We start from the raw sequence: 27,266 nt of genomic DNA, 5'->3' as shown, positions 1-27,266 counted from the left end.
CACATCATCAGTATTAAATATTTTCTATTTTATTAATAAGCTGCTGCATACTTATCCATCACACACTTATGGCTGTTATTATCATCAAAAAATTGTTTTTAAAAAAAAAAAAGGAGACAATGTAGACCTGCAGCATTTTGCTTACACGCCGCCTGCACCAGGAGCTTGTTTCTGGTACAGGTAGTATTAAATAAACAAACAATTGTTTCCCCCACCGGAGTAGTGATACGTGCCCTTTAATTATAGGACATCAATATATTCCAAACAAAGGTGTTTTATAGTCATTATACATCAATACCTGGCCCCATCGCTGGGGGTATATTTATCAAAGCGTAAAGTTAGAGATCACCACTCTGCTACAGTGAAATTCCACCTCTCTCCATTAATTTCTATGAGATTTTTAAAGGTGTATTTATCAAAGGGTGAAAGTTTACTATTTGATAAATACGCATTTCAAAATCCCATAGAAATGAATGGAGTGGACTGTGGTGATCTTTAACTTCACTCTTTCATAAATATACCCCCTTGTATCATACATGTTCATATTCAGACTGTAAGCTCCACCAGGCCAGGAATTGATGTATAATCTCAATAAAAAACTATTTTTATGTCATGTATGCATTCCTCTACAAATCTAGATTTGCTTGCACTCCATAATAGTAAAGGCACATTGTGCAGCCATAACAATAAGAGGGGCCTTAAACTGTAAGCTCCACTAGCCAAGGAATTGATGTACAATGCCTATAAAATACTGTAATATATATATTTATCTAACTTGGCTCATCCATATATTATGTTATCGATGTATTCCGTTGCCAAATATTGCCTGCAAAAAGCTGGCTGGAATATTAACAATCAAGTGATGGCTCTATGTATAATACACAAAAGCCATGAATATCTAGTAAATGATATCCTTATAAACGGCGACTAGTGATTTCATCAGATATAAACAGTGAGTAGTGATGTCATTTTTGCCACATGACTCTAAAACTTGTGTATTATAATAAATAAAGTACCCCTTGTTGAAAAATATGAGGATATTAGAAGTAACCTCAGAGTTCCACGACATGGAACTCATTGGTGAATTATAATATCCTTATATTTTACAATGGGGGTACTTTATTCACCATATATATATTTCACTTATTAGTGCTTGTCATATTGACAGGTCAGTGACACCCAGGGTACCTGTATCTCTGTTACTTTAATGGAAACAAATGATATCCAACACAATGAAACAGGGAACTTTCACCAGTTCCAAACCGATTCCATTATGAATTTGCTCATGTTTAAAATGAAAAGGGAAAACTGAAAAGCAAACATTGAAACCTCAGTCCTATAGAGGGTTAATTGTCACGCCATTCACCTCTAAACCCCAGAAAGTGGGGGCACAATAACAAGTTAAAGGGATACTGCCATGGGAAAAAAAAATTTTTCAAAATGAATCAGTTAATAGTGCTGCTCCAGCAGAATTCTGCACTGAAATCAATTTCTCAAAAGAGCAAACAGATTATTTTATATTCAATTTTGAAATCTGACATGGGACTAGACATTTTGTCAATTTCCCAGCTGCCCCAAGTCATGTGACTTGTGCTCTGATAAACTTCAATCACTCTTTACTGCTGTACTGCAAGTTGGAGTGATATCACCCCCTCCCTTTTCCCCCCCAGCAGCCAAACAAAAGAACAATGGGAAGGTAACCAGATAGCAGCTCCCTAACACAAGATAACAGCTGCCTGGTAGATCTAAGATCAACACTCAATAGTAAAAACCCATGTCCCACTGAGACACATTCAGTTACATTGAGAAGGAAAAACAGCAGCCTGCCAGAAAGCATTTCTCTCCTAAAGTGCAGGCACAAGTCACATGACCAGGGGCAGCTGGAAAATTGACAAAATGTCTAGCCCCATGTCAGATTTCAAAATTGAATATAAAAAAATCTGTTTGCTCTTTTGAGAAATGGATTTCAGTGCAGAATTCTGCTGGAGCAGCACTATTAACTGATTCATTTTGAAAAACAAATTTTTCCCCATGACAGTATCCCTTTAAGGTTTACACTGGCCTTGATACAATGTATGAATAACTACAGTAGTTCCAGTGTAGAAGAACTTGCACTCAATATAATAAGTTCTATACATATATATCAGGGATGTACCGAATCCGGGATTCGGTTCGGATTTCGGCCAGGATTCTGCCTTTTTTCTGCAGGATTCGGATTTGGCCAAATCCTTCTACCTGGCCGAATATGAATCCAAATCCTAATTTGCATATACAAATGCAAATTAAGACAGGGCGGAAAATCGCGTGACTTTTTGTCATAAAACAAGGAAGTAAAAAATGGTTTCCCCTTCCCACCCCTAAATTGCATATGCAAATTAGGATTTGGATTTGGTTCGGTATTGGCCAAATCTTTCGCAAAGGATTCAGGGGGTTTGGCCGAATCCAAAATAGTGGATTCAGTGCATCCCTAATGTATACTTGCCTGCAAGTCTCCTACTAATAATTACTTGTACTTTGTGGCAAGTCACTAACCACCAGCTAAATACTCACGGTACATACAGGAAAAAATACCGCTGCAGCACCTCTTTGCTGCAAAAAGTGAAAACTTAAATTTATTAGGTCAAACAACCAGGCAACGTTTAAGGCTTACTCTTGCCCTTTAAAACTAGGGGGTTGTGGATGCACACCTGAGGCCAATTTCAAAAAGTTTAAAGCCCTGTCTAAATAATTCAAGTAAATATGCAAGTGCATGTAATTTTGAAACCACCATACCACGTCAAGGTAAAACCCCACATGGTGGTCCCTAACTTATTTATCTCTAATCATAGTAAAAAAAGAATATTACCTCTCTGTGTAGTACCAATTCTTAATGTAAACATCTCCTGTGCAACAATTCTTAATGTAAACATCTCCTGTTTCTCAAGCAAGAGTAAGCCCGAAACATTGCCTGGTTGTTTGACCTAATAAATTCAAGTTTTCACTTTTTGCAACAAAGGTGCTGCAGCGGTTTTTTTTTCCTATATGTCTATACAAACCCCTGGCAAAGGTTTCCAGACTGCTTTGCACCCAGCCTACAAGGTTAAGTAAGGTGTTTGAAGCGCACACAATATTGTCTATTTTAAATACTCAGTGTACAGATTTAGGGCTTTCCAATCTGTGGCTCTCCATTTATTGCTGAACTTTAAGACGACACACTACCATCAAATTAACTAATGTAGTAACACCACATTACTAAGCCCAAGCCTGTCTGCTGTAAGCCATGGCTGCTGCATTCCTGCATTCTCCAATATCAATATTTAGATGGAAAGATTAAAAGTGTTGTTTTCATAAGATAGATAAAAAAAATTGTTGAATTTTACTCCAAAAAAACAGAAGGTGAAATTGTAGCTGTGGGCTGGTTAACCACCCAAATCCCTGTGTCTGCTCAGAAATCTCTTTTTACCAAAGTGTAACATTGATAAACTTACTTTTGCATTGTATGTATTTTTTCGATTATAGAAGCAAATGTTAAAGTGTTACAAATGGTATAACCTGAGCTTAACAATCATTGTTTATATCTAGCTTGTACTATTATGAAATTAATACAATCTATATTTTAGACAATAGTCCTATAATAACCAATCTGACTTTAGTATATTACTTGTTGTTCTAGAAATTTTATATATTTGGCATTTAAAATGTATATTTTATTAGAATGCTTGTATCAATTCTTGCATTGCTTTGCATGCACTTTCTGTTGTTATTGCAATGTAAATGTTATTGCTGTAACCATCTATTCATAAAATAAAAGTTACAAAAAAACATATCTAAAGGCTTAAAAAACATGTAGCAGTTTTAAGAAAAGCAACAATGCTTCGAATTTGTTTCATCTTTATCAGTATAAATAGGCACATTAGAAACAGTGTGAAATGATTTTACTGGATTCAACTGGAATCTTGATATATTCTTGCTAATATGAAATAAGTAGATCTACAGCCTTGTATATTACAGATAGAGAATATCATTTAAAAGTGCCAAACCTTATACATTTAAAAATATTGGTAAAAGAACAGCCACATCTTATTTAGATCAGAATCTGTACATTCACTTGGGTTGGACATTTCTCATATATAAAAAAAAGCAGAATCATTTCATTAAATATACACAATGAAGGGATTGCATTTTTTTTCTTTAACATTTACTGCTTTTCCGTATATTTAAATAACGAATACAATTGCACACATACAAATAGACTGAATTATTTCAACCCATTTCCTGCAGAAATATATATGTATATAATAATACTTTCTTGTTTTAATTTCTGGATTTGTAAATAAAAGGCTTCCAGTTACCGCTCAGGTCATTTTAACTACGATTTTATATTAAAATGCTTTTTAAAATGATGAGAATACCGTGAAAAGCACAAATCTACCCATGAATAAGTTATAACACGATGAATGTGCGAAATATAGAAGAACTGGTCGTTTATACGGCGACTCCTGAAACGACACAGAGAGAGATGAGAGTCTTGTCTTTGTTTTTAATGAGTTTTTAATGATATATTTACAGGGGATTCCTCAGAATAACTGTCGGAATTTAAATTTTGGAGAAAAGTTTGCGGATAAATTACTTACAGTACTCAAGTGAATATAATAGGAAGATGATGGATATAAGATTTGATATTCACACGGTGCTACTACCAATTAATAGGGGACACTTTATTTATGAACACAAATATTCCTGAAAGAATTACTGGGGAAGGTTGGTAGATGACAGATATGGATGGACTATAACCGTATAAGATGAGAATATAGATGTGAATATATTGTCAGATTTAATGAGCACATAAGCACTTATTTCACTGATGTATTTCCCCTTTGCAGCACTTTTCAGTGTGGGTCGGTATCAGTTGTACAGGCTGCTGAGTATACAGTGAATAGAGTAGTAATATCCCCCTTGCCAGTCCTCACTCCTGTAAGAAACAATTTTAGGGACACCGGAACTCATTTTCCAGAAATCTCCGATCCAGTGGTTCTGTGACACCGGAATGTTCCTTTTTGAGCCGAATTAAAGTTGCCAGGATGGATGCCCAGACAAGGAGAGAAGTGGAGCTGTAGCTGAGGAGCACATGGAGACCTGCAAGCTCACATTCCTCATTGAACAAATACACTTCCCACAGGGTCAGCGAGGAAAAGGCCATTGCGGACAAACTCCGACTTGTCAGTTCTCGTTGCTTGTTGTAGAGGCAGAAGCGTCCGGCCAATAAGATCACTACTAGCGGTCCAGTCACTCACTCACCTTCCCTGGCTGTTTCTCTGTGCGCCGACATTCTCATCGCTTCATTTATCATCTGAATATTAATCAGCTATTTAGGCATTACAGTATCACATCTCCTCTCTCAAACTACTAATTCTCATTCATTTCTCTGTATATCTGTTTAATCATCTATCTATCTATCTATCTATCTATCATCTATCTGCCTGCCTGTCAACAGATATATTCATTAGCCGACAAATACACACTTCTTCATCCTAATATAAGGGCATATATATGTGTGTGTGTTTCTAAGTAGAAAGCGATATATTCTACTATATTGTCTAGCTGATCTGCCTATTATCTATCTATCTATCTATCTATCTATCTATCTATCTATCTATCTATCTAACTATCATCTCTCTGTCTGTCTACCTATCTATCTATCTGTATGTCTGCCTGCCTGTCAACATATATATTCATCAGCCGACAAATACACACTTTTTCACTTTTACCTTAATATAAGGGTATATATATATATATATATATATATATATATGTTTCTTACTAGAAATGGATATATTCTAATCTACTATATTGTCCATCTGATCTCCAAAAAGGCTCAGTGTGGCCTATAGGGAGATGAGAGGTAAGTGTTGGGCAGCAGAACCGAGTGAGGCTTAATGAGCATCTGTTCCCTGGAGCCCCCAATAGAAATCCCCGCTAACTCTACTAATGGACTCAGAGATTAGGGCGATAAGAGAGGGATGAAGTCAGTAAACACTCACTTGTAGAGCAATTCATCTCTGACTACTTAGGCAAATTTTCCCGGGTAGAAACCAATCACTGCACAGCGGATTCTGATGTTCTTTCTATCTGGAAATCATATCATTTGTATACACAACATATTATTTACCGCTGGGGTTGTTATTAACTGCTTACAACAAATATACCTTCTTTATTATAAGCGTAATATACTGTAGCATTAAGGTTATTTATTGTGTACCCGTGCATATTCCTGGTGGCTTTGTGGTCATTCCATTTGTGTTATTTGTGTCTCTTGTATCTTGCGCTAATTCAATTGCATAGAAGACGTGACCCCCCCCCCTCCCTATTGTACAAAGACACCCCCTAACAAATGAGCTAAGGGGAAATATAGATGAGAAGCTTGAAGCTTACCGGCGTGTCCATTGCAAGCTCCCTGTGCCACACTGCCAGCTGCAGGAGAAATGGCAGCGAATGAAATGGCAGCGAGTGAAATGGCAGCGAGTTCCCAGATAACTTTCTCTAAATATGTTTCAAATCCCGACCCCCAAACAAACGCTTTATTGTCTGCGATCGATTCAAAGCGCTTCCTTGTGACCCTTTAAATTGATTTGATGCCCCTGAAGCTCACTAAACCCCAGCACTTTATTAAACTGCTCCTTGGAGCAATTCACTTCTCTTTCACACTAAAGGTGGCCATACACGGGCAGATAAAACTGCCGATATCGGTCGTTTGGACCGATTTGACAGCTTATCTGCCCGTGTATGGGGGCTTCCGACGGGTCTTCCCGATCGATATCTGGCCACGATATCGATCGGGAAGGTTGGATTTTTACCCGACCGACCCGTCGGAGCCGCTTGTCACATCGTAATTCGATCGTTCGGACATACGGCCGAACGTTCGAATTACCCCCGATATAGCCACGCAGTTTAGTGGCATATCGGGGAAAGATCCGCTCGTTTGGCGATGTCGCCAAACGAGCGGATCTTGTAGTCTATGGCCACCTTTACTTATTTGAATATCAAGAATAATCGAACGATTTATCAAAACGCTTCTGTTAAATCAATTTAGCGGCGATTATTACTCGACTACATGAAACGCATGCCACACTGAAATCGTATCAAATCGAATTTGAAATGTAAATATCCTATAACCTGAGGGAAAGTGAAGAGGGAAAGTTTTGCGCCCAGACGAGCCCCCTCCCCTGCCAATAAAGCCAGATTATTAGTACTACTCACACACAGCACCTCTACTCACTGTACCAATAAAGAATTGGGTTGTTTTTTTGCAGTTTTCTTTTTCCACTGTTTAATATATTTTGCCTGAGGGAAGAGACAGCAGTCCTGAATCATCCCCTTGTTTGGATTTGGGGGGTGTGGGGCGGAGTCAGAAGGCTGTTCCATATTCATTAGGGATGGGAGGATGCTTGGGGGGGGTCCTGCTGAGTCCCATAGTATAAGAGCACAATCTAGTTCCCCCCTTACTGACAAGTACAAATTATCAGACTGAGCGGTACGAGCAGCCCCCTAGTCCCAGGCTTTGGTGGTGTAGGATTGAACAGATCATTATGGAGTTTCTTACTGAGAAGTTTGCCCTGAAGAATCAGCCGAGTAAAGTCAGTGATTTGTACATGGGGGCAGCAGCGGGCAGACTGGAGCATGTGATGGACTCAATGGACTCTGATCGGTTTTACAACAAGAGCCCGGCAGCAGCGGCAGCAGCAGCATCAGGCAAGTGCATAGAGCAGTGCATAGAGAAGAGCACAGAGCAGTGCATAGAGCAGTGCATAGAGCAGGCCTTCAGTGGCATTCACAGGGCTGGGCATCATGTGAGGATAGAGCGGCCATCCCCCTGCCACGAGAACAACGGTAAGGAGCCCACACTTGTGTTTCTAGTTGCTTCATCAACCTCTCACTCACTACACTACATCCCACAGGCCTGTGCTCTTGGGACACCCCAGTGCATTTCTACATTTAATAAAGGCCGGATTGTTCCAAACACAGATACTAAAGCCCATTGCCTGCAAATATCAATCTAAACATTCCCCACACATAGTCCAACCATTGCTTTTACTATATTTTAACCAGTTAGTATGTCTAGCAAGATTCTACTTCTCAACCTGGATATTTCCCTCCAGAGCCAGAGATCGACATATGATATACTATTCTCTATCTATCTGTCTGTCTGTCTGTCTATCCATCTATCCATCCATCTATTTACTTATCTATATATCATATATCTGTTCTCTCTCTCTCTCTCATCTATCTATCTATCTATCTATCCATCATCTATCTATTAACTTATCTATATTCTATGTATCATATATCTGTTCTCTCTCTCTCTCTCTCTCTCTCTCTCTCTCTCTCTCTCTCTATCTATCCATCCATTTACTTATCTATATTCTATGTATAATATATCTGTTCTCTCTCTCTCTCTCTCCATCTCTCTCTCTATCCATCTCTCTCTCTATCCATCTCTCACTCTCATCAATGGGTGGTTTTAGTTCTAACTGCTGAATTTGATCAATGTTCGCAGATTCCCCAGCTGCTTACTATACGTAGGAAAGAGCATTAGTAGAAATAATACATTTCCATTGCAGGCCAATAAATTCTGGATTTGGGGCTCCAACAATGTCTTAACATTTTTAGTACAGAGCTGCATGAGACAGATTCGATGCTTTGGAAAAACTACAGTTCTCAGAATATCCAGCAAGGCTACGAGTTAGATGTGAATGATTTATTCTGTACAGCAAGATGGTTTAGCGCCCAGGGCTGAATTGCCGCCGGTGTTTCACATCCAACAGCATCGCATGGGTTAATAAACCAATACAAAATATTGCCCCAGTGCAGATACAGTAACACTAGTGCCGTACGCCCAGCTGCCAAATCATGGCTTTGCGGTGCGACACTTGATTACTGGACGCCCTAATGCAGTGGGGAAGTTGTCTTACACAGAGCTGCTGCTGCTGTGCGTACATACGGACCTACAGGCTGTTACACCCAATATAAAAAGCAATACTATCTGCTGAACTAATAATATAGATAACTTCAACTTTCGTCTTCTTCCCTCCATTCATGAAGCTGCTACCAGAAACCCCTACAAAACTTCCTTGCCATATTATTGTACACGACATTTGTGCCCTGAAACTTGTTTTAAAAGTCGATTTCTATTTGTGCTAAATTACACACTTGGCCTTATTACTTCACTATTTGTTACTGGGCCTTAAAACAGTGCAGCCTGGGTATTAATTAATAAATCTAATTTCATACAAACACTGCTAAACTGGAAACTGGAGTTACATGGAGAACTGCTAAATGGTCATTTACTAGCACTGCTAATTGGCTACTTACTGAGCTGTTATTACTATTTCAGTGTCAAACGCTGCTAACTGGGTTTTTACTATTAACTATTTACTATTAACCAGTGGAAACTGGGCCTTAATGTATAAAATACTGCTAACTGGATATTTATAAGACGCCAATGATTGAGATTTAGAATTTAGTAAAGAGAATTTACTAACGAAACAGTTTCAATTGGGAATTTACGAATAAACACAGATAATTAGAACTTTAGTAAGAAAACTGCCAACATGACACTTTCTGAAATGGAACATAGTCAGCTGCGCTATTTATAACATTATAAACCCCAACATACTGGATATTTATTCATAAAACACTGTCTACTATTAATTACACGGTCTCTATGAATTATTCACTTTTACTTAGCTCTTTTCAATATATTCTATTATTATATACATTAGTAAATATATATTTACATGTTCTTACAAGGTCCTAATAAATGAACCATTGTAACTGGGCATTTATGACTATAACGCTGGGCTTTTTTTTTTTTACTTAAAAAGAGAACATGCCGAGTCCGTACTAATTAATCAGCTCTAATGGGCCTGTGAAAATCATCTATTTGTTCATAGCCTTTGCTAGTGTGTTGGATTTTATAAGTAAACCCTAAGGGATTTTGCTGCTAAAAGCTGCTGATCTGCTCTGTGTATATCAATCCCTTATACCAGGGTCTTCGTCTATTAAACTGTCACTTTTATTTAAGAGAAACCAAGTTATCTGGCATTCCTAATTAAAAACCGCTGATTAGACACTGTTAGTAAAACACATTAAAACCTCATTTATTTAAAGGGGTGGTTCACCTTTAAGTTAACTTTTAGTTGTTATAGAATGGCTAATTCTAAGCAACCTTTCAATTGGTCTTCATTTATTTATTAATTTTAAATCGTTTTTGAAATATTTGCCTTCTTCTGACTCTTTCTAGCTTTCGAATGGGGTCACTGACCCCATCTAAAAAAACAATGCTCATTTATTGTTATTGCTACTTTTTATCAATAATATTTTTATCCAGACCCCCTTCTATTCGTATTCCAGTCTCTTAGTTAAAGCAATGCACGGTTGCTAGGATAAATTGGTCTCTAGCAACCAGATTGGCTGAAATAAACATCTACATAACTCAAAAGCCACAAATAATAAAAAATGCAAACCAATTGCAAATAGTCTCAGAATACCACTCTCTACACTCTCTCTAAACCAAGGCACTTGAAGGCATCTAATAAACAGGCAGTTTAGTGTTTTTGCCAAGAGGTTATTTCAGGGCACATACTTCATTGTTGTTATAGAAGTCTAATGCTATGAAAGCTTCCTGTGCTCGGCCGAGTATCAGTGACATTATTTCATCGCATTATTACAATATTCTCTGCACAGAGTATTGCTCAGTAGGTATATGTGAAGCACGTGATTGTGTCTGACCAATGAGTGGGGCGCAGTACTTGGTTTGAGGGTACAATAGTAGTTTCTAGTTTGATTCTTCCAGGGATGGACATATACATTGTATATACTGTATCTAAGTCTAACAGCACTTCCTCTCCCCTCAGCGAGCTACGGCCTGGCCAAGATGGAAGGGCAGACGATACACACGGAGCTGGGGAGGCCCATGGGAACGTGTTGCAGCCTGGCGCTCTCCCCGGGGAAGGCAATGGCGGATAAAGTGGAACTGGACGAGCTGGGGGATAAATGCGACAGCAATGTGTCGAGCAGCAAGAAGAGGAGGCACCGCACCACATTCACCAGCCTGCAGCTGGAAGAGCTCGAGAAGGTGTTCCAGAAAACCCATTACCCTGATGTGTACGTCAGGGAGCAGCTGGCGCTCAGAACCGAACTCACCGAGGCCAGAGTGCAGGTGGGTACAACAATCACATACAACCAAATCACGTCACGTGTTGGTCTTCTAGCCAACCGGGAGCCAGTCACGTGAGTCTCCTCACAAAAGGTGTAGGTGTGGCTGTGCTGTAGTAATGTCATAACAGATACACTACTGACTGCTTCTCTCGTCATGCTCGTCTTCTGTCACTGATACTCACTTTCATACCTACATTCTCAGTTGGGCTGATCGAAACGGGCTGTTCTATCAAATAGCTAGGGGGAGTTTAGTTCTGCCTCTTCCACTGCCCAGTTCTCTCTTCTCATCCCCTACCCGGAAGTTACACTGACTGAACCGACGCTTTATTCTGTACGCGACACACTGGGGGAAATAAACAATTCATGCGCAGACTGACAGGGAAGCTCCGAAACGATACCCCCGCTACGATAATGTACTTATCTACCCACTGAAAGCAAACGCCTCATTTGGCGCCATATAAAAAAAGGCTCCAATTAGGTTGAATGAAATGAGCCCTAAGGGCAAGGTGGTTACACGTGGTGTTTTTACGTTGCGTTTTTAAAAAAGTACAGCCAAGCGTAAATCGTTACGCATAAAATGAAGCCATATTGAAAAATAATGGAATATACACTATAGCAATTCCCACAGGGTGTTTGCGGCCCAAGATCTGCCACAAGACGCCAGTATTTGTGTTTTATAGCTGAAACGCCAATACGCCAAGCAGGTCTGGACTGAGAATCAAAATAGGCCCTGGCTTTTCAAGAACATAGAGGCCCACAAATCCCCCCACCAGCCCAATAAATAGTGACTGTCTATGTTGTCATACAGCAGCCCCTCTGGCATTTGCTAGAACCCACAGATTGCCAGTGAGTCCAGGCCTGACGCCAAGGAAACACCATATTATTGAACTCTATGTGATCCGCATGCTTGGAAATACACTTTGCTAAAATAAGCTGCGTATTTTCATCATGGCGCCAAACTCTCTTGAGCTCAATTTTGCATATAGGCGTTTACGGCGTTGCATACTGGTGACGTAATTATGTTGCGTATTGACAAGCAGTACGGTACGGCTACATTCTGCATGTAAATTGTTTTCCTCTTGGCTTTTTTTTTTCGCAAAACTTTACTAAAATTCTTCTGAGTGGAGTTGTGGGGAATGAGAAAAAACAGAAACGCATGTTGACAAAAGAAAACTACTGGCTGAAAAACGCATATTTTCATGCGCGTGTGGTTTCATTGGCGTATTTACTCTCAACTGTGTGTTTTTAAAAATGCAACATAAAAACTGCACATGGGACCTTGCCCCTACACGCCGCATTTTCAGCCTCAGACGTGCGACTCTGCTTTGCACTCTTCTTTCTATATAATATGAATTCTGTCGCAATGTCATCACTTGTATAAATGTGAGGCACGGGCAGAACAGCTAGTGCAGTCAGTACTACCCAAATAAGCTCCCAGAGCTTCAATGGGATCAGCAGGCAAATGAAATGCATTAGAAGCAGCCAGGGGAGGCTTACATTTGGTCAAAGGAAATATTATTAAGGGCAAACATAGTATGCGGACAGTGTCTCAGAGAGCAGGTATTTCTTTAGAGAACTATTATTCATACTATTGCTGCTATTAAAGGACCGTTAACATAGATTTCTTTTTTAAAAAAAATTGTTTCTACTTAACAAAAAAAACAAACAAAACACTAAGGCAGTTTTAACTTTAAATTCGCAAAGTCTTTATTAAGAAATTTCTTACGGATTCTCTGCTTGCGCTCTTCTTCAGAAATGGCGACAGGGCAATGATCCATCGTGCATCGCTCGATTTCTCCTCCCTGGATATCTCCTATAGAAGGCAGGGAGGAGAAATCGCAAGTAAAGAATTGGTAAGAAAAACTTTGCGAATTAAAAGTTAAAACTGTCTTGGTGTTTTTTTTTTCGTTAAGTAGAAACTAATTTTATTTTTAAAAAATGTTATGTTACTGGTCAATAATGAGCTTTTAGGTGGGAAATAGTTGATACTTCCCTTACAGAATAACCCTTTTTTATTTGCACCCCTCCTATAACAAGGGCCTATGGAGCTGTGACAAGCTCTGGAGTAGACTCACTAGAATTGTAACACAACAACTCACAATTCTGTGAACTGCATTTGTAAAAAGTAATATCTATTCACTAAGCTTAAAAACTGAGGTTTCAAGGAAGAGTGGCCTATATAGTCACCACTGCTCAGGATTTTTATACGTGTAAATTATAATGTTAACTTTTTTTTTTTTTAGAAAAATGCAGAAATATTGACCATGTCACTAAAGATATCTATCTATCTATCTATCTATCTATCTATCTATCTATCTATCTATCTATCTATCTATCTATCTATCTATCTATCTATCTATCTATCTATCTATCTATCTATTTATCAAAAGTTACCTTTACATATGCTCTTTACTGAACCCCAAATATTTCTGGTACATTTATTATATTTTTTTTGGTCCCTGTTTAAAATAGAAAATGGAATAGAAATGAAGTTTTAAAGGCATCTTAAATAATTATAGTGGATTTATTAATGTTTACCTCATATCCGTATTTAGCAGACTCTGCCAGCTACACCAGGCACATGATTTTATTAATTGGCCCTTCAATGTTGCATACTAATGGGATAAATTATAAATAAAATTGGACAGAACCATTACTAAATTTGATGGCATATTATTAATTATCCATTTTTTATGACAGTGATAGACATTGAGCTTAAATGGTGTGGTGTTAAATGCATAGCATTTAATGCTGTCTTGCATGTGTAGTGTACATTGTATCTAATATCCAAGTAGTTATATTCAGGTATGTGTCTGTATAAACTCATACATTAGCTATTTCTTCTCAAATGTTCAACGGAAATACTGCACGATTTTCAGTTCAGTGTCTGCCTTTTTCAATTGACCAAATGAATGTAGAGGCCAAGCCTGCTCTTAATGCTGCTTTTTACCTGTATGTACCTGACTGTAGAAAGTATGGCATTAACTGTCATGTAGCTGACTGCCAGCACCATAGGTTCTTATTTGTTATATAACAAGTTGAAGGCAGTATAAAACCCCCTCCTTGAAACTATTGCTAAAACAGTTACATTACTTTAGAAAAATGTACAGAGTGCTTTTCATAAGGAGGCACACTCATAGAGTCTCCTGATTGGGTGCCCAGTGAGGTTTCTCATTGGCTGAGTGCCAGTGTCACCTGACCATTCTATGACTGGCCTTACTTGTTAATGGCTTTTTTAATACAAACCACACAAACACAGAGGGTGCGATGTACAGTGACAGATGGCATTGAAGGCTCCAAGGAAATAATTTTCCCATCTGATACACCGTATGTACCCACCAAAATATATTTCCATTGGTGTTAGTGCAGTGGCCATCCTGTATCAAGTGCAGGGAGGTGTTCCGCATAAAGTGCATTCATATAAAGCCGTTGCTCTTTAAGAATAAGCAATAATAATTAGCTACAGATAATTCTGCAGTCAACGTACTGCGAGACTTGTATCAAGAGCAGCGAATCCCACATGTGGAATGGATTTCTATATCCCATAGACTGATGATGTAGTATGTTTTCATATTATACTGTAGATCCTGAATCTTTCAGTCATGTAAAAGGAATGTCTTTGTGCAAAAGACTTGCACATATAAAATAAGGAAAAGCATCAGGCACAACATCAGATGAGGGCAAACGGGTGTGAAGGTCAAATGATTTGTGCAGGTGAATATATTTGGGGGGATGGGGAAATGTGTACATGTAAGTAAATTCCTTATTCTTCAGGCCAGTGTTTGTTGCTTTATGGTGTAGAGCAGTACTGGCCAACTTTTTCTGCATTGTGGCCAAAATATCCAGTATACTAATAACACTAATACGATGATGTCATGTTGAGACGTTTGTAAGCCAATGGAAAATGCTGGGGGCCATAGAGAACCCTTAGATGACTGAGTCTGGTCTGGGGTCAATGGTGTAGAATTTACATAGTTACCAACCTTATTTTTCAAAGCTTCATGCCTGAAAATGGTCAAACTTCTTTATGCTAAAAACAACTTTCTGGCAAGTTTTACACCACTGATGTTAAATCTGTGTATATATATAGTTATTTCAAAATATTTTCAGAATTTTGCAATGTTCGGTAAACAGTATTCCTTAAGAGCAGTCATTCCTTGCAAAGACTATGCTGGATTGACTGCAGAACTGCCTTTTCCTTTTGCAAGATACAATTGCCTGCATACAGCGAAATAAAGCTGAATCCAATTTATCTCACTAGTTGCTTTCCCTGTTTCCCATCAGAGTGGTAATTGGCACCCATTTAAAGGAGCTTGTCAAGGCCTTTGGGTTTCCTTATGAAAGAGTCTCATTACTAAATTCTCCTAACAATGCTATTTGGGAGCCCTGGGGAGACCACAGGAAATATATATATTTTCCACTCACAGACATGTTGAAGACCCGACCAAGCTCATATTTTCCTTTCTTTTATTTCTAGACCTATATTTCAGCTGTGTGACATTTATTGTCTCTTGGTAGCAGTAAATCGATTTAGCAACCTGTCTGAAGGTAGAAATCAATCTTTTTAGAAACCTGTTTGCTCTTCCGTCTGATTCATGTTGAACTAAATATGGTCCAAAGAGGGAACTGCCCCTTGTGACCTTTTTGGCATTTTCTCTATCATTAAAGGGGAACACCACTCCAAGAAAAGAAAAAAATGCACAATGAAAACATCTTTTCAATACAGGTATGGGATCCGTTATCCACCCATTATCCAGAAAGCTCCGAATTACATAATGGCTGTCTCCCACAGACTCGATTTTATCTAAATTATTTAATTTTTTAGAAATTCTCTCTGTAATTATAGTACAGTACCTTCTACTTAATCCCAACTAAGATATAATTAATCCTTATTGGAAGCAAAACCAGCCTATTGGGTTTATTTAATATTTACATGATTTTCTAGTAGACTTAAGGTATGAAGATCCAAATTGTTAAAAGATCCCTTATCCTGAAAACCCCAGGTCCTGAGCATTTTGGATAACAGGTCCTAAACCTGTATATGGTAATTACAATTTTGAAGAGTTTTATAGTTATTTGTAGCTATTATTGTTAATAAAAGCAGTTTCTTTGTTATAGATGGCTTTTTTTACTTTTGTAGCAAGAGTCAACTTTCCTCCAGTCAAGATTCCTGTTCCTTCAGTGCCTTGTATGCTTCTTCTGACATATCTTCAAGAGATACTGACATCAGAAAATAATCTTTTTTATTGTCTATCATAACATTAGCTTTGAATGCTATTTATAATTTTGGCATAAAAGTATTTGCCTGATGCTTTTACATTACCTTTCTTACTACCCTATTCTTCTATGAGGGGGCAGCCAAATTTGTGCAGCAGGAGTCTGTTAGCATTAGAAACTCTAACTGACAGGATAAAAAGGGGACAGTCAGGTTGGCAGGTTTAGGAACATCAAGTGACAATTACTTACAAAAGCAGAACTATCAACGAAAAACGATCAACATGACCTATAGGTAACTTTTGATGTAGCTTAATATTTTGAAAAGAACATTTTTAGTCTCAGTATCACTTTAATAACAGTAGATGAGAGCTAGAGTCTTGGCTGAAGGAGAGCTTGATTCTTCTGTATAAATTCAGTAGTATAGAGAAACCATGCAAAGAATAGACATGGATATACAAATATTGCTTTCAAAAACAATTACCTTTACAAATAACGTCCTTGTAGGTGATTTGACTGTTTGAGGTCTGGAGGGATTTTGCTTTTATTGATTAAAGGGGATCTGTTGTGAAAAGGAAAATTTAACATAAGATTCATCTGACTGAAATAAGAAGCTATCTAAATATAATCAATTAAAAATTCTGTACCATTTATGAATGAAGTAATCAAGTTACTCTTCACTCCCACTCTGAGCAATCTGTCTCTCTTCATTCTGTCTTCATGCAGTAGGTAGAGCCACTTTTTGATTGGCAGTTAGGTCTATTACGTCCCTTGGGGGGGGGTTCCCCCCCTTAACCTATCAGCACTGATGTAAATCCTGTTTCTCTATGTGCAGGGTGTTTGCCAGAGTCTGATATAATGTTACCTTTTGTTTGTGCTAGAGTTGGCTATTTGAGTTATTCTGCTAAGAAAAGGAGCCCCCTAAAAGACTTATTAGGCCTACCTGTCAATCAACATCTGACCCAGACCTCAGTTTGAAGAGAGCATGAAGGCCAACAGGTTGTGGAGAGTGAGATATATCTCACTCTCTAATCAGTATAATTACGTGTATACACGTCAGAAGGGGAGGGGTGGGGGATATTTTCGCGCCATGGGCTGGGTATTTAGAGGTAAATGTTTTAATATTTGTTACTTTGACAAAGGCTGGTGTGGCAGCCGAAACGTTAGTGCGTCCAATAAATTTACTACTTTTGCAATAAGCCCTGTGTCGTGCGGCTTCTTCTGGGAGGATTATATATATATATATATATATCTATATATATATATATATATATATATATATATATATATATATATATATATATATATATATAGAAGATCCTTGTGTATGGGGTTATAGGCTGACTAGGAACTTCATGGGTCTGTAACTCCATAAAGCTTTTTGGCAGACTGTCTCAAGGGCAGTTAAATCAGTGCAGTTGGGTGGGCTTTGTGTTGGTCATATTGTAGAATATCAGACCATCTGACCAGCTTGAGGCATTCATCTTAGACTTGATGCAGGTGCACTTTATTGCTTAAATTACCTAAGGGTTCAATGTGTTTGCAGTCATATTGGTTGTCTGGGAGCATGTGCAGCATATCTCCAGTATTCATGAAACTATAACTGATAAATTGCTGGTTGAAATGCCAGTGGGGTAGTTCATGCTGAGACATAATGGTGAGAGGGAACTATTACTTTATTAATCCTTCATACTTCATAATCTATGTTGGAAGTCTAGTTGAGGATGATGGGAGCTGTAGTTCATCTGGAGGAGTGTTTAAAAATGTGTTGACAATATATCTTCCACTAAGAGGAAGCCTTTCAAAGTGTAAATAATGAATTTCGCATGCATTTTAATATGTTTCTGGTGATATTTTCAGTACCAGTTAGGGTGATTGAAGACTCTAGCTTTTGTACCAGCTACTGATTACGAGGGCCTTATTCAATCATGTATCTGAAAATGTGAAACCAAGGCCGGTTTCTTTTTATCCATAGTCTTTTCAAGAGTTTCAGATATATTGGCACAGCTTGAGTTTCATGTAACAGGAAATTGCGGGATGGAGTAGTTGGAGGGAAGTGTGGTAGATAATGCCCCTAATGCTTATTTTTATATCCTTCAAAGCCTGTACAACCCAGGAGTTAAGTGTCCTTTCTCATGCAACAGCAGAAAACTATGTGTTAGAGTACAGCTTACTTAGTATATCATTTTTCTGAGACACAGAGCCAGGTGACACAAGCATAATAATCATCAATACTATTATTATTATTGACATATATTTATATACAATTCTGTAAAGATATAGGTATTAACAGAGCTCCTTTTGTATATTTCAAGAATATCAGAAGTTGCCAACATTTCTTTGTTGGAAGATAATGTTGTTTTATTGGTTAAAATCTGAAAAAACAAAACACAATATGCTCCTTGCTGCAGAGGGGAATATTCATCAAACAAATTATAACCGCTATGTACTGTAAGTTCGGGTGCTTAGCCCAGAACCCTTCACTTCTCCAACCCACATTCAATAAGGGCAAGCAATCAAAGTCACTCACCACGCCGCTGAGGTGGCACAGATGCAGTGCCCAAACCCATAGCAAGAGGAGACTGCACACTTTTACAGCATAACTGAACATGCACTCCAGTACTTCATGGATGTCTGAATAACCAAAACACAATATGCTTCTTGCTGCTTAAAGAAGAATTCAACCGCTTTTATTAAATACCCCCTACCCAATATAGACCTCCCCCCCGCCTACCTTAGAGTTTCAGCATATGCGCAGTTGGAGTAATATTCCTGTCTCGAACAACTGCACATGCGTCGAAAGTCACGAAAATTTCCGAAAAAACAGTCGCAAACACCATTTAGTCTCAAACAACTGCGCATGCGTTGAAAGTCACGAAAATTTCTGAAAAAACAGTAGCAAACACCTTTGTGATTGTTGGCGACGGTGTTTGCACCATTTTTGACTGGATCAGCTTGATCAGCTTGTTTGGTGATGTTGCTAAACAAGTGGATCTCTCCCCGATAAGGTGGGCGATATTGTGCTGATCTGATCGTGGGCCCTAGGGGATTTTTACCTCTGCCCGATCAACATCTGGTCAGGTATCGATCGGGGAAGCCGTTGGAGCACCCCATACATGGACCAATAAGCTGTTGACTCGGTCTGTCGGCATCTTTTATCGGCCTGTGTATGGCCACCTTTACTTTTGCAACGTTCACAGTGTATATGATAAAATGTTGAAATCACAAACCATTTTTTGCAACAAAATATTTAACAAAACTCCAGAGCAGGTGTTAAAGGTTCCCAGTGTGCAATTAGATTGGCAATACAATAAAAGCCTAATGAAGAATATTACATTGTGACAGGCAAATTTTTACTATTATTATTATTACATTTCCCCCCTAGGAGAATAAAGAGGTTGAGTGAGGAGCAGAGGGAATTATCGGCCTATGGTCTACTAGAGTTTTCTGGTTGGTCCCTGACATCCCAGTCCAACACTGATAGTTAACACTTGTCTTTTGTTTCAAGGTAGGCTGAGATGTTAGCTGTGATATTATAGCACTCATTTGCTGAGAATTCTGCAGTATTGCTGACTAAAGATGGTCTTAAATGCATACATAAATCCATATCAATTTTATTATGATTTTCAGTATGTGTATGCTGTCTGACCGATATCTATGTACTGTGGATATTGGTCAGTTTGCTGATCTGACAATGCAACATGAATCAGCAGATGAGGAATAGAAGCCAACCTGTCAACCTTAACTCTATTTCTCTTTTGTATTAATATAGTAGATATAGTCTCCTGGAATAGATTTTATATGAGGGTAAAACTTTTTGTGTACCATTATTATGGACCAAAATAATTATGCATATCTCAATATAATTTACTATTTTCCAGGATTATAATGTTATGGATGCTTTATCAGTAAATGGGAAAACATTTTATACTTTATTTTAGTATAATGGTCTTTTGAGCTGAAGACCAAGCAAATAGGTTTTTAAAAGCTGTATTACAATGGTTGAAAGTTCAGTATGAGTGTAGGAGGAAACTGGAACTTTGTGACCCATTTTATTGTGCTTCCATTCAATTTCCTTTTTGTATATAATAGCCATAATAATGAAGATGAACACTCTTAACCTCTCCTACAGACTTCTGGTATTCAAAAAACATGTTGTGGATTAAGTATAATATTCATCAAAATCATTCAACTTCAAAGCAGTGGCAAATATTTAAAAAATGCATATATCAAAGAAAGAAATCGTTGTTGAATTTTTAGTTGTTTTTCTCTATTAAACTGGGATCGTTTTTTTTAATTTCTGAAAGTGTTAGCAGTTAAAGAGGAAATAAAGCTTTTAAAACATCTTATAATATAAGAATTGTTTTTCTGTGGTTAATGAACGATAAAACTCTTTCTGTTACTCATTCTGAAATAAAATGACACACAGGCGTCTTGTCAGACACTGTCCAAGAGCTTTTCACTTTAGTGAATTAGAAGGGTAGGATGGCGTGGCAGTAAGCCCAACTGGTTGAACAGTCTTCAGATTCATAAGGGCTATTGTTGTATGTATTTGCACACCATAAGTTCAAGGGATACTGTCATGGCAAAAAATGTTTTTTTACAGCAGAATTCTGCACTGAAATCCGTTTCTCAAATATTTTTCTATTTAATTTTGAAATCTGACATGGGGCTAGACGTATTGTCAGTTTCCCAGGTGCCTCCAGTCATGTGACTTGTGCTCTGAAAAATTTCAGTCACTCTTTACTGTTGTACTGCAAGTTGGAGTGATATTATCCCCTAACTTCCCCCCCCCTGCAGCCGAACAACAGAACAATGGGAAGGTAACCAAATAGCTCCCTAACACTAGATAACATTGCCTGGTAGATCTAAGAACAGCACTCAATAGTACTCAAACAGGTCCCACTGCAACACATTTAATTACATTGAGTAGGAGCAACAACAGCCTGCCAGAAAGCAGTTCCATGTTCTGGCTCTTTCTGAAAGCACAGGACCAGAAAAAATTAGCTGAGATGGCGCCTACACACCAATATTACAATAAAAAAATACACTTGCTGGTTTAGGAATTAAATTTTATATTGTAGAGTGAATTATTTGCAGTATAAACAGTGTAATTTAGAAATAAAAAATACATTAAAAAAATCACGATAGAATCCCTTTAACATTAACTATCACAATACACATTTTCATTTGTATGTTGTGTTTGCATGTAGGAAACATTTAAAGGGAAAGTTCATTTTATTATTTAATTATTACAAGAGATTATTTTAATCTCTACAATTCTTTGGAATATGTCAGTGGTATATGAATAATAGTCATTAAAATATAAATTTTTGCACAATCTAGACAGGCAAATGATAATGTAAATATTTTTGAAGGCTAACAAAGGCAATTGAGTCTTGGGGGGTCCAAGGCTACTAAAAAAATATTTGGTACAGTGGGTGGTGGTCTCATAGGCATGAGTGCACCTAGATGAGTCCATGTCCTGAGACTAGCCCTGGGTCCAAGTTATTCTTAGCTGAATTCACATTTTTCACACAGTGCAGGTGATTCAACCAGACTGAGTTTGTCCAAGAAAGATATTAGTGTCAACGTCTAAAGTGATTGATAACTGTTCTCTCTTTCTTAACTTCTTTTTGAAGCGTGGAGTCTTGGACTTTTCATTTTAGTGAATGTGAAATATGATTGATCTGCCTTTTGAGGTTTAATCTGCTGTCTATTTCAGATTCCATCTTGATGTTGTTTTTCTTTCCAGGTCTGGTTCCAAAATCGCAGAGCCAAATGGAGAAAGCGAGAACGTTATGGACAGATACAGCAAGCAAAGAGCCATTTCGCTGCTACCTACGATATATCTGTGCTACCAAGGGCTGACAGTTATCCACAGGTAAAGGATGTCAATTTAGGATTTATCATTATGGAAAATACTTATTTTATTTGAATGGCATTGGATCTCTTTATACTGAAAGCTTATAATGAGCCCAGTATATGCAAATAATTTTTATTGTTAAAATGCCTTCCTTCTCTGTAATAATAAAACAATAACTTGTACTTGATCCTAAATAAGATGCTTAAATAAATAATATCCATATAATACACAAAAGCCATGAATATCTTGTAAATGATATCCTTATAAATGGTGAGTTCTGATGTCATCAGTTAAAACAGTGAGTTCTGATGTCATTTCTGTCACGACTCACTGAAACTTGTGTATTATAATAAATAAAGTACCCCCAGTTGCAAAATACGAGGATATTAGAAGTTACCTCGGAGTTCCATGACCTGTATAAAAACCATTATATGGTCATGAAACTCCTTGGTAATTTATAATATCCTAATAATTTACAAGAGGGGGTACTTTATTCACTATATATACACAACTCTTCAATATTTTTATATGTATCAAACTGTGAGATCTGCAACAGGCATGGGATTCAATACCAGGAAACCCATTATCCATGAATACTATTGTAAACAGATAATTACATTTTTTAGAAATAATCTTTAGAAATTCATTTTAATCTGTAATAATAATCCAGTACCTTGTTCTTCATGGTAACCAAGTTGCAGGAATCCATATTGGTGGCAAAATATTTTTAGAGGCACATTTATCAAGGATCATATTTCAAATTCATGTGAGTTTTTTTTTTAACTCACATGAATTCGATTTTACTTGAAAATTTGATTGTGGGGTAATATATTAAAATAATCAAATATGTCAAACTCAGATGAATTTAAACGAACTGAAAACTCAAATCAAATACGATGTGAATTAGATCAAACTTGATTTGAGTTTTTTCTCCAATAAAAACTCGAATGTCAGGAAGGCTACAAACATCTCCAAATTGGTCATTGGACCTCTCCCATTGACTTATACAGGAATTCGGCAGGTTTTAGGTGGCGAATAGTTTAATTTCAATTCTAATTTGAATTCTTAAAGAGCCAGAGTATGATAAATCTCAAAAATTGAATTTGAATTTTTTTTAAAAAACTCGAATCGGGTTTGGACAATTCCCTATTCGAATTTGACTGTTTTACCATGAAAAAAATGTGAGAATTCAGCCCTTAATAAATCTGACCCTTCGGGGCAGATGTATGAAGGGTCGAATATCGAGGGTTAATTAACCCTCGATATTCGACTAGGAACTAAAATCGTTCGACTTCAAATATCGAAGTCGAACGATTTAGCGCAAATCCTGCGATCGAACGATTCGAAGGATTTTAATCCAACGATCGAAGGAATATCCTTCGATCAAAAAATCTCAGGCAAGCCTATGGGGACCTTCCCCATAGGCTAACATTGACTTCGGTAGCTTTTAGCTGCCGAAGTAGGGGGTCGAAGTTTTTCTTAAAGAGACAGTACTTCGACTATCGAATGGTCGAATAGTCGAACGATTTTTAGTTCGAATCGTTCGATTCGTAGTCGTAGTCGAAGGTCGAAGTAGCCCATTCGATGGTCGAAGTAGCCCAAAAAACACTTCGAAATTCGAAGTTTTTTTAATTCGAATCCTTCACTCGAGCTTCATGAATCGGCCCCCATATGTCTAAATTTTCTATAGTAGACTAAAGGTATGCTGATCCAAATTGCAGAAAAAGGCCGTATCTGAAAACCCCTCCAGTATACATTGTGTGCAAGTGCAGGCAGCACTATATACAGAGAACTTTTAGCACTCAAGCAGAATGAATTGTGTCTCTGGGCTTTATTCACTAATTATAGGGCAAGGGCAAGACTTCATCATGAATGGCAGCAGTGTGGCTTGGTGCCAGGGTAGTGATTAGGGGGTAGAATGGGTAGATCTGTGATTGGTCTAGTCATTGCTGGACCCTGAAATCCAAAACTTACTATGGAACAAGGGACTCCAAATATTAGAAACATTCGTTTCTGTTGACAGTCCCTGGTACATTGCTTTCCATGTGTATTTTATTCTCATTTCTATTTTTCACCTCCTCATTCCTCTTCTTTAACTCGTTTCTGTTATTATGGACTGCCACCTCTACACTCTTGTATTAAGCCACCCCCTTTTTTATATTATTAGCATATATCTACTCATCCGACTTAACAACTCTCTCTGCTGCCAACAATATGTCTTGCATACTATTGGCCAGAGAAGAATAAGAACCAACCCAGAAATGTGAAAAAAAAACCCTCTATACTATATAAGGATAAGTGGCCTGTTATATTAGTTTAATGTTTTCTTTTTCAGAATAAAAGTACAGTGTGAGTAGATTCCTAGAATCCTTCCAAAAAATCCCAGGAACCAAAATGAGTATATAACGTTTGCATTTGCAGCCTTTTGCAATCAGATCATATATTTGGGGAGAGTTTTGGTGAGCTTTTGCCTACAGTGGAAAAGGATTTCTTGCAATAACTTTCCCCAGCCAGTACATCTGTTTTCATTTCTCTGACCATTTAAATGTCTTTCCTTCATTTCCCCCTTTAAATAGAGGGCAAACTTTTTCTGTGCTTCAAAGACTTTATGGTGAATGTGTTACATGCTTTCTTTGTCTCTTTCTTGCTCCTTTTTTATTTGCTTTGACACATCACTTTTGTCATTAATGTCTAAATTTCCCTTTGCATTAAGGAGTAGAATATCTATAGTAACTTTCCTAAGAAGTTTCACTTAACAGCGTATGTTGGGATTTTAAGTCATGCAAGCTATTTTATCATGTGGTATGCTGGTGCATATACCTTACCTTGTCATTATTTACACATGCAGGGGATTGACTTGAATAATCAGAAATATTAAGAAGTATATGCATTTTGTGCAGCCCTTTCCAGCGTACAATAAGGGTGAAATTAAAATTGTCACACAACAAACTTGAAATGCAACCAATTTTTCACCCATTGAAAGTCTATGGGAGTCGTTTTCTAAGCGAAACCTGGTGAAAAATTTTGCTCATCACTAGCCAGGACGCCCAATAAAAATTTGGTAGCTACTGACTTTCTCAAAAGAGTGTAAAACTATTTTATTTTATGTTTATATCTGTTTATTTTGTGTATTTGTAGCCAAACATTCAGGGGCAGATTTATTAAGGGTCAACTGAAAATTAGAATTCAAATTCAAATTTCTTTTATGGTCAAAACTGTCAAAATCGACTAAGGAACTATACAAACTCGATCAGAGATTTTTAAAAAAGATTTATCATACTCTGGCCCTTTCAGAATTCGAAATTTGACTATTTTCCACCGAAAACCTGCCGAATTCATGTATAAGAGGTCCAGTGACCAGTTTAGAGATGTTTTGTAGCTTCCCAACATTCGAGTTTTTTTTCAGAGAAAAAACTCGAATCCAGTTTGGTTGAATTTTATCGAATTCAATTCGAGTTTTCAGGTCGGTAAAATTCATCCGAGTTTAAGATATTCCATTTTTTAAATAAATAACCCCCCAATAGAATTTCAAGTAAAATCGAATTCACAAAACATTCACATGAATTTGAAGTACGACCCTTAATAAATGTGTCTCTTAATGCAGTTCTACAAGGCAACAAGAGAAAAACACATGTGGGGGTTATTTATCAAGGTCCAACTTTATCTCAACATTTTCTGCTACAAACTCCGATCAAATCCGCTCGGGTTATTTACCCTTATTTATTATTAAATTTTCCTGAAAATTTGCTTTGCGGAAAAAAATCTGATTTTCATGATCTTTTTGTATTTGTCACCCGAAAACTCAGATTTCTTATGCCTTTTTGCCTGAAAACTTTGTGCACGAAACCCAGTGCACATCAAAAAATCATTGGGACTTCTCCCATTGACTTATATGCAACCTCGACAGGTCTGAGATGCTGGATTTTCTAATTCTGACTTTTCCATCCTCGGGGTTTAATAAATTCCGAAAATACGTGATTTTTTAAAAGTCTGATTTTATAAAAAAAAATAACAAATTTTTTTGGGATTTTTGCATTCAGAGTTTGGTAAATAGCTCCCATAAAGTGATAAAAGCAGGAAAGTCCTTTCTAAACATGATTTTTATGAATCTTCTTTTCAGATTCAGAACAACTTGTGGGCAGGAAATCCAAGTGGAGGATCAGTAGTGACCTCTTGTATGTTACCCCGAGAACCTTCTTCATGTATGACACCATATTCCCACTCGTCCAGGACTGACTCTCCATACACAGGTTTTACAAATCATCAGAGCCAATTTAGCCACATGCCCCTAAATAACTTCTTCACTGAATCCTTATTATCGGGCTCTGCAAATGGACATTCTCTTGAAGCAAAACCAGAGTTTGAAAGGAGATCATCCAGTATTGCAGTATTGCGAATGAAAGCCAAAGAGCACACAGCAAACATTTCATGGGCTATGTAAATGAAACTGTCATTTTTTTATTTTTTATAAAAACTTCTAACACACTTTATTTTTTGTATTTAAACATTTTTATAAACCTGCGTCCGAACTGTTTTGAATTTGTTGTTTCTTAAAAGTTTGTAAAAACTTTGTAAAAAATAAATAAATGTATTAAGCACTAAAATCCCAAGGTCTAAGCATATCCTCATTCATTTTAATAATTTTCTTTTGTTTTGCAAGGCAGGAAAAATCAAGTTTAAACTTAATGTAAACAATGTCATTCTTAAACAATTTTTAAATATATGTTAATTGTTAATAGTACTCTCTATTGAAATCAGGTTAGTCAGTCCCTTTATATTCTCTGCATATTGTTGCATGAAAGTAGCAGAAGCCAGATGATTAACAGACTTGTGAAGAAGCATGCAGCACATTATGTGAGTCAAGCTGGCTTCTGTGACATTGTTTCAAGAATCAGAATCAGCAGGGACAAACAAATACTGCAATTGCATTTAAAGGAGAAGAAAAGGTTAAAACTAAGTAAGCTTTATCAGAAAAGTATATATGATTACA

General features: G+C 37.4%; 1 protein-coding gene across 2 annotated transcripts; it reads left to right on the top strand.

Moving 5' to 3' along the window:
• Positions 1-7,358: 7,358 nt before the first annotated feature.
• Positions 7,359-26,891, top strand: alx1.S (ALX homeobox 1 S homeolog). 2 transcript variants are annotated; one of them, XM_018256030.2, is made up of 4 exons: positions 7,359-7,866; positions 10,893-11,197; positions 22,166-22,294; positions 26,397-26,891. In XM_018256030.2, exons 1-4 carry the CDS (start codon positions 7,566-7,568, stop codon positions 26,715-26,717), a joined length of 1,056 nt encoding a protein of 351 aa, XP_018111519.1. In that variant the 5' UTR covers positions 7,359-7,565; the 3' UTR covers positions 26,718-26,891. The 2 variants fall into 2 exon arrangements, with proteins under 2 accessions (XP_018111519.1, XP_041444576.1); XM_041588642.1 differs by having other exon boundaries at positions 7,372-7,728.
• Positions 26,892-27,266: the final 375 nt, after the last annotated feature.

Source organism: Xenopus laevis, chromosome 3S (assembly GCF_017654675.1).
Source record: "Xenopus laevis strain J_2021 chromosome 3S, Xenopus_laevis_v10.1, whole genome shotgun sequence".
NCBI classification, from domain to species: Eukaryota; Metazoa; Chordata; class Amphibia; order Anura; family Pipidae; genus Xenopus; species Xenopus laevis.
The sequence above is the reverse complement of the archived record's forward strand: the minus strand, read 5'-3'. Positions and strand labels throughout refer to the sequence as shown.

Bases quoted from the DNA above. Each gene is read 5' to 3' on its own strand.
- alx1.S (XM_018256030.2), top strand. From the start codon at position 7,566: ATGGAGTTTCTTACTGAGAAGTTTGCCCTGAAGAATCAGCCGAGTAAA. The intron at 7,867-10,892 runs GTAAGGAGCCCA...CTCTCCCCTCAG, and splicing joins CCCCTGCCACGAGAACAACG to CGAGCTACGGCCTGGCCAAG. The intron at 11,198-22,165 runs GTGGGTACAACA...TTTTCTTTCCAG, and splicing joins TCACCGAGGCCAGAGTGCAG to GTCTGGTTCCAAAATCGCAG.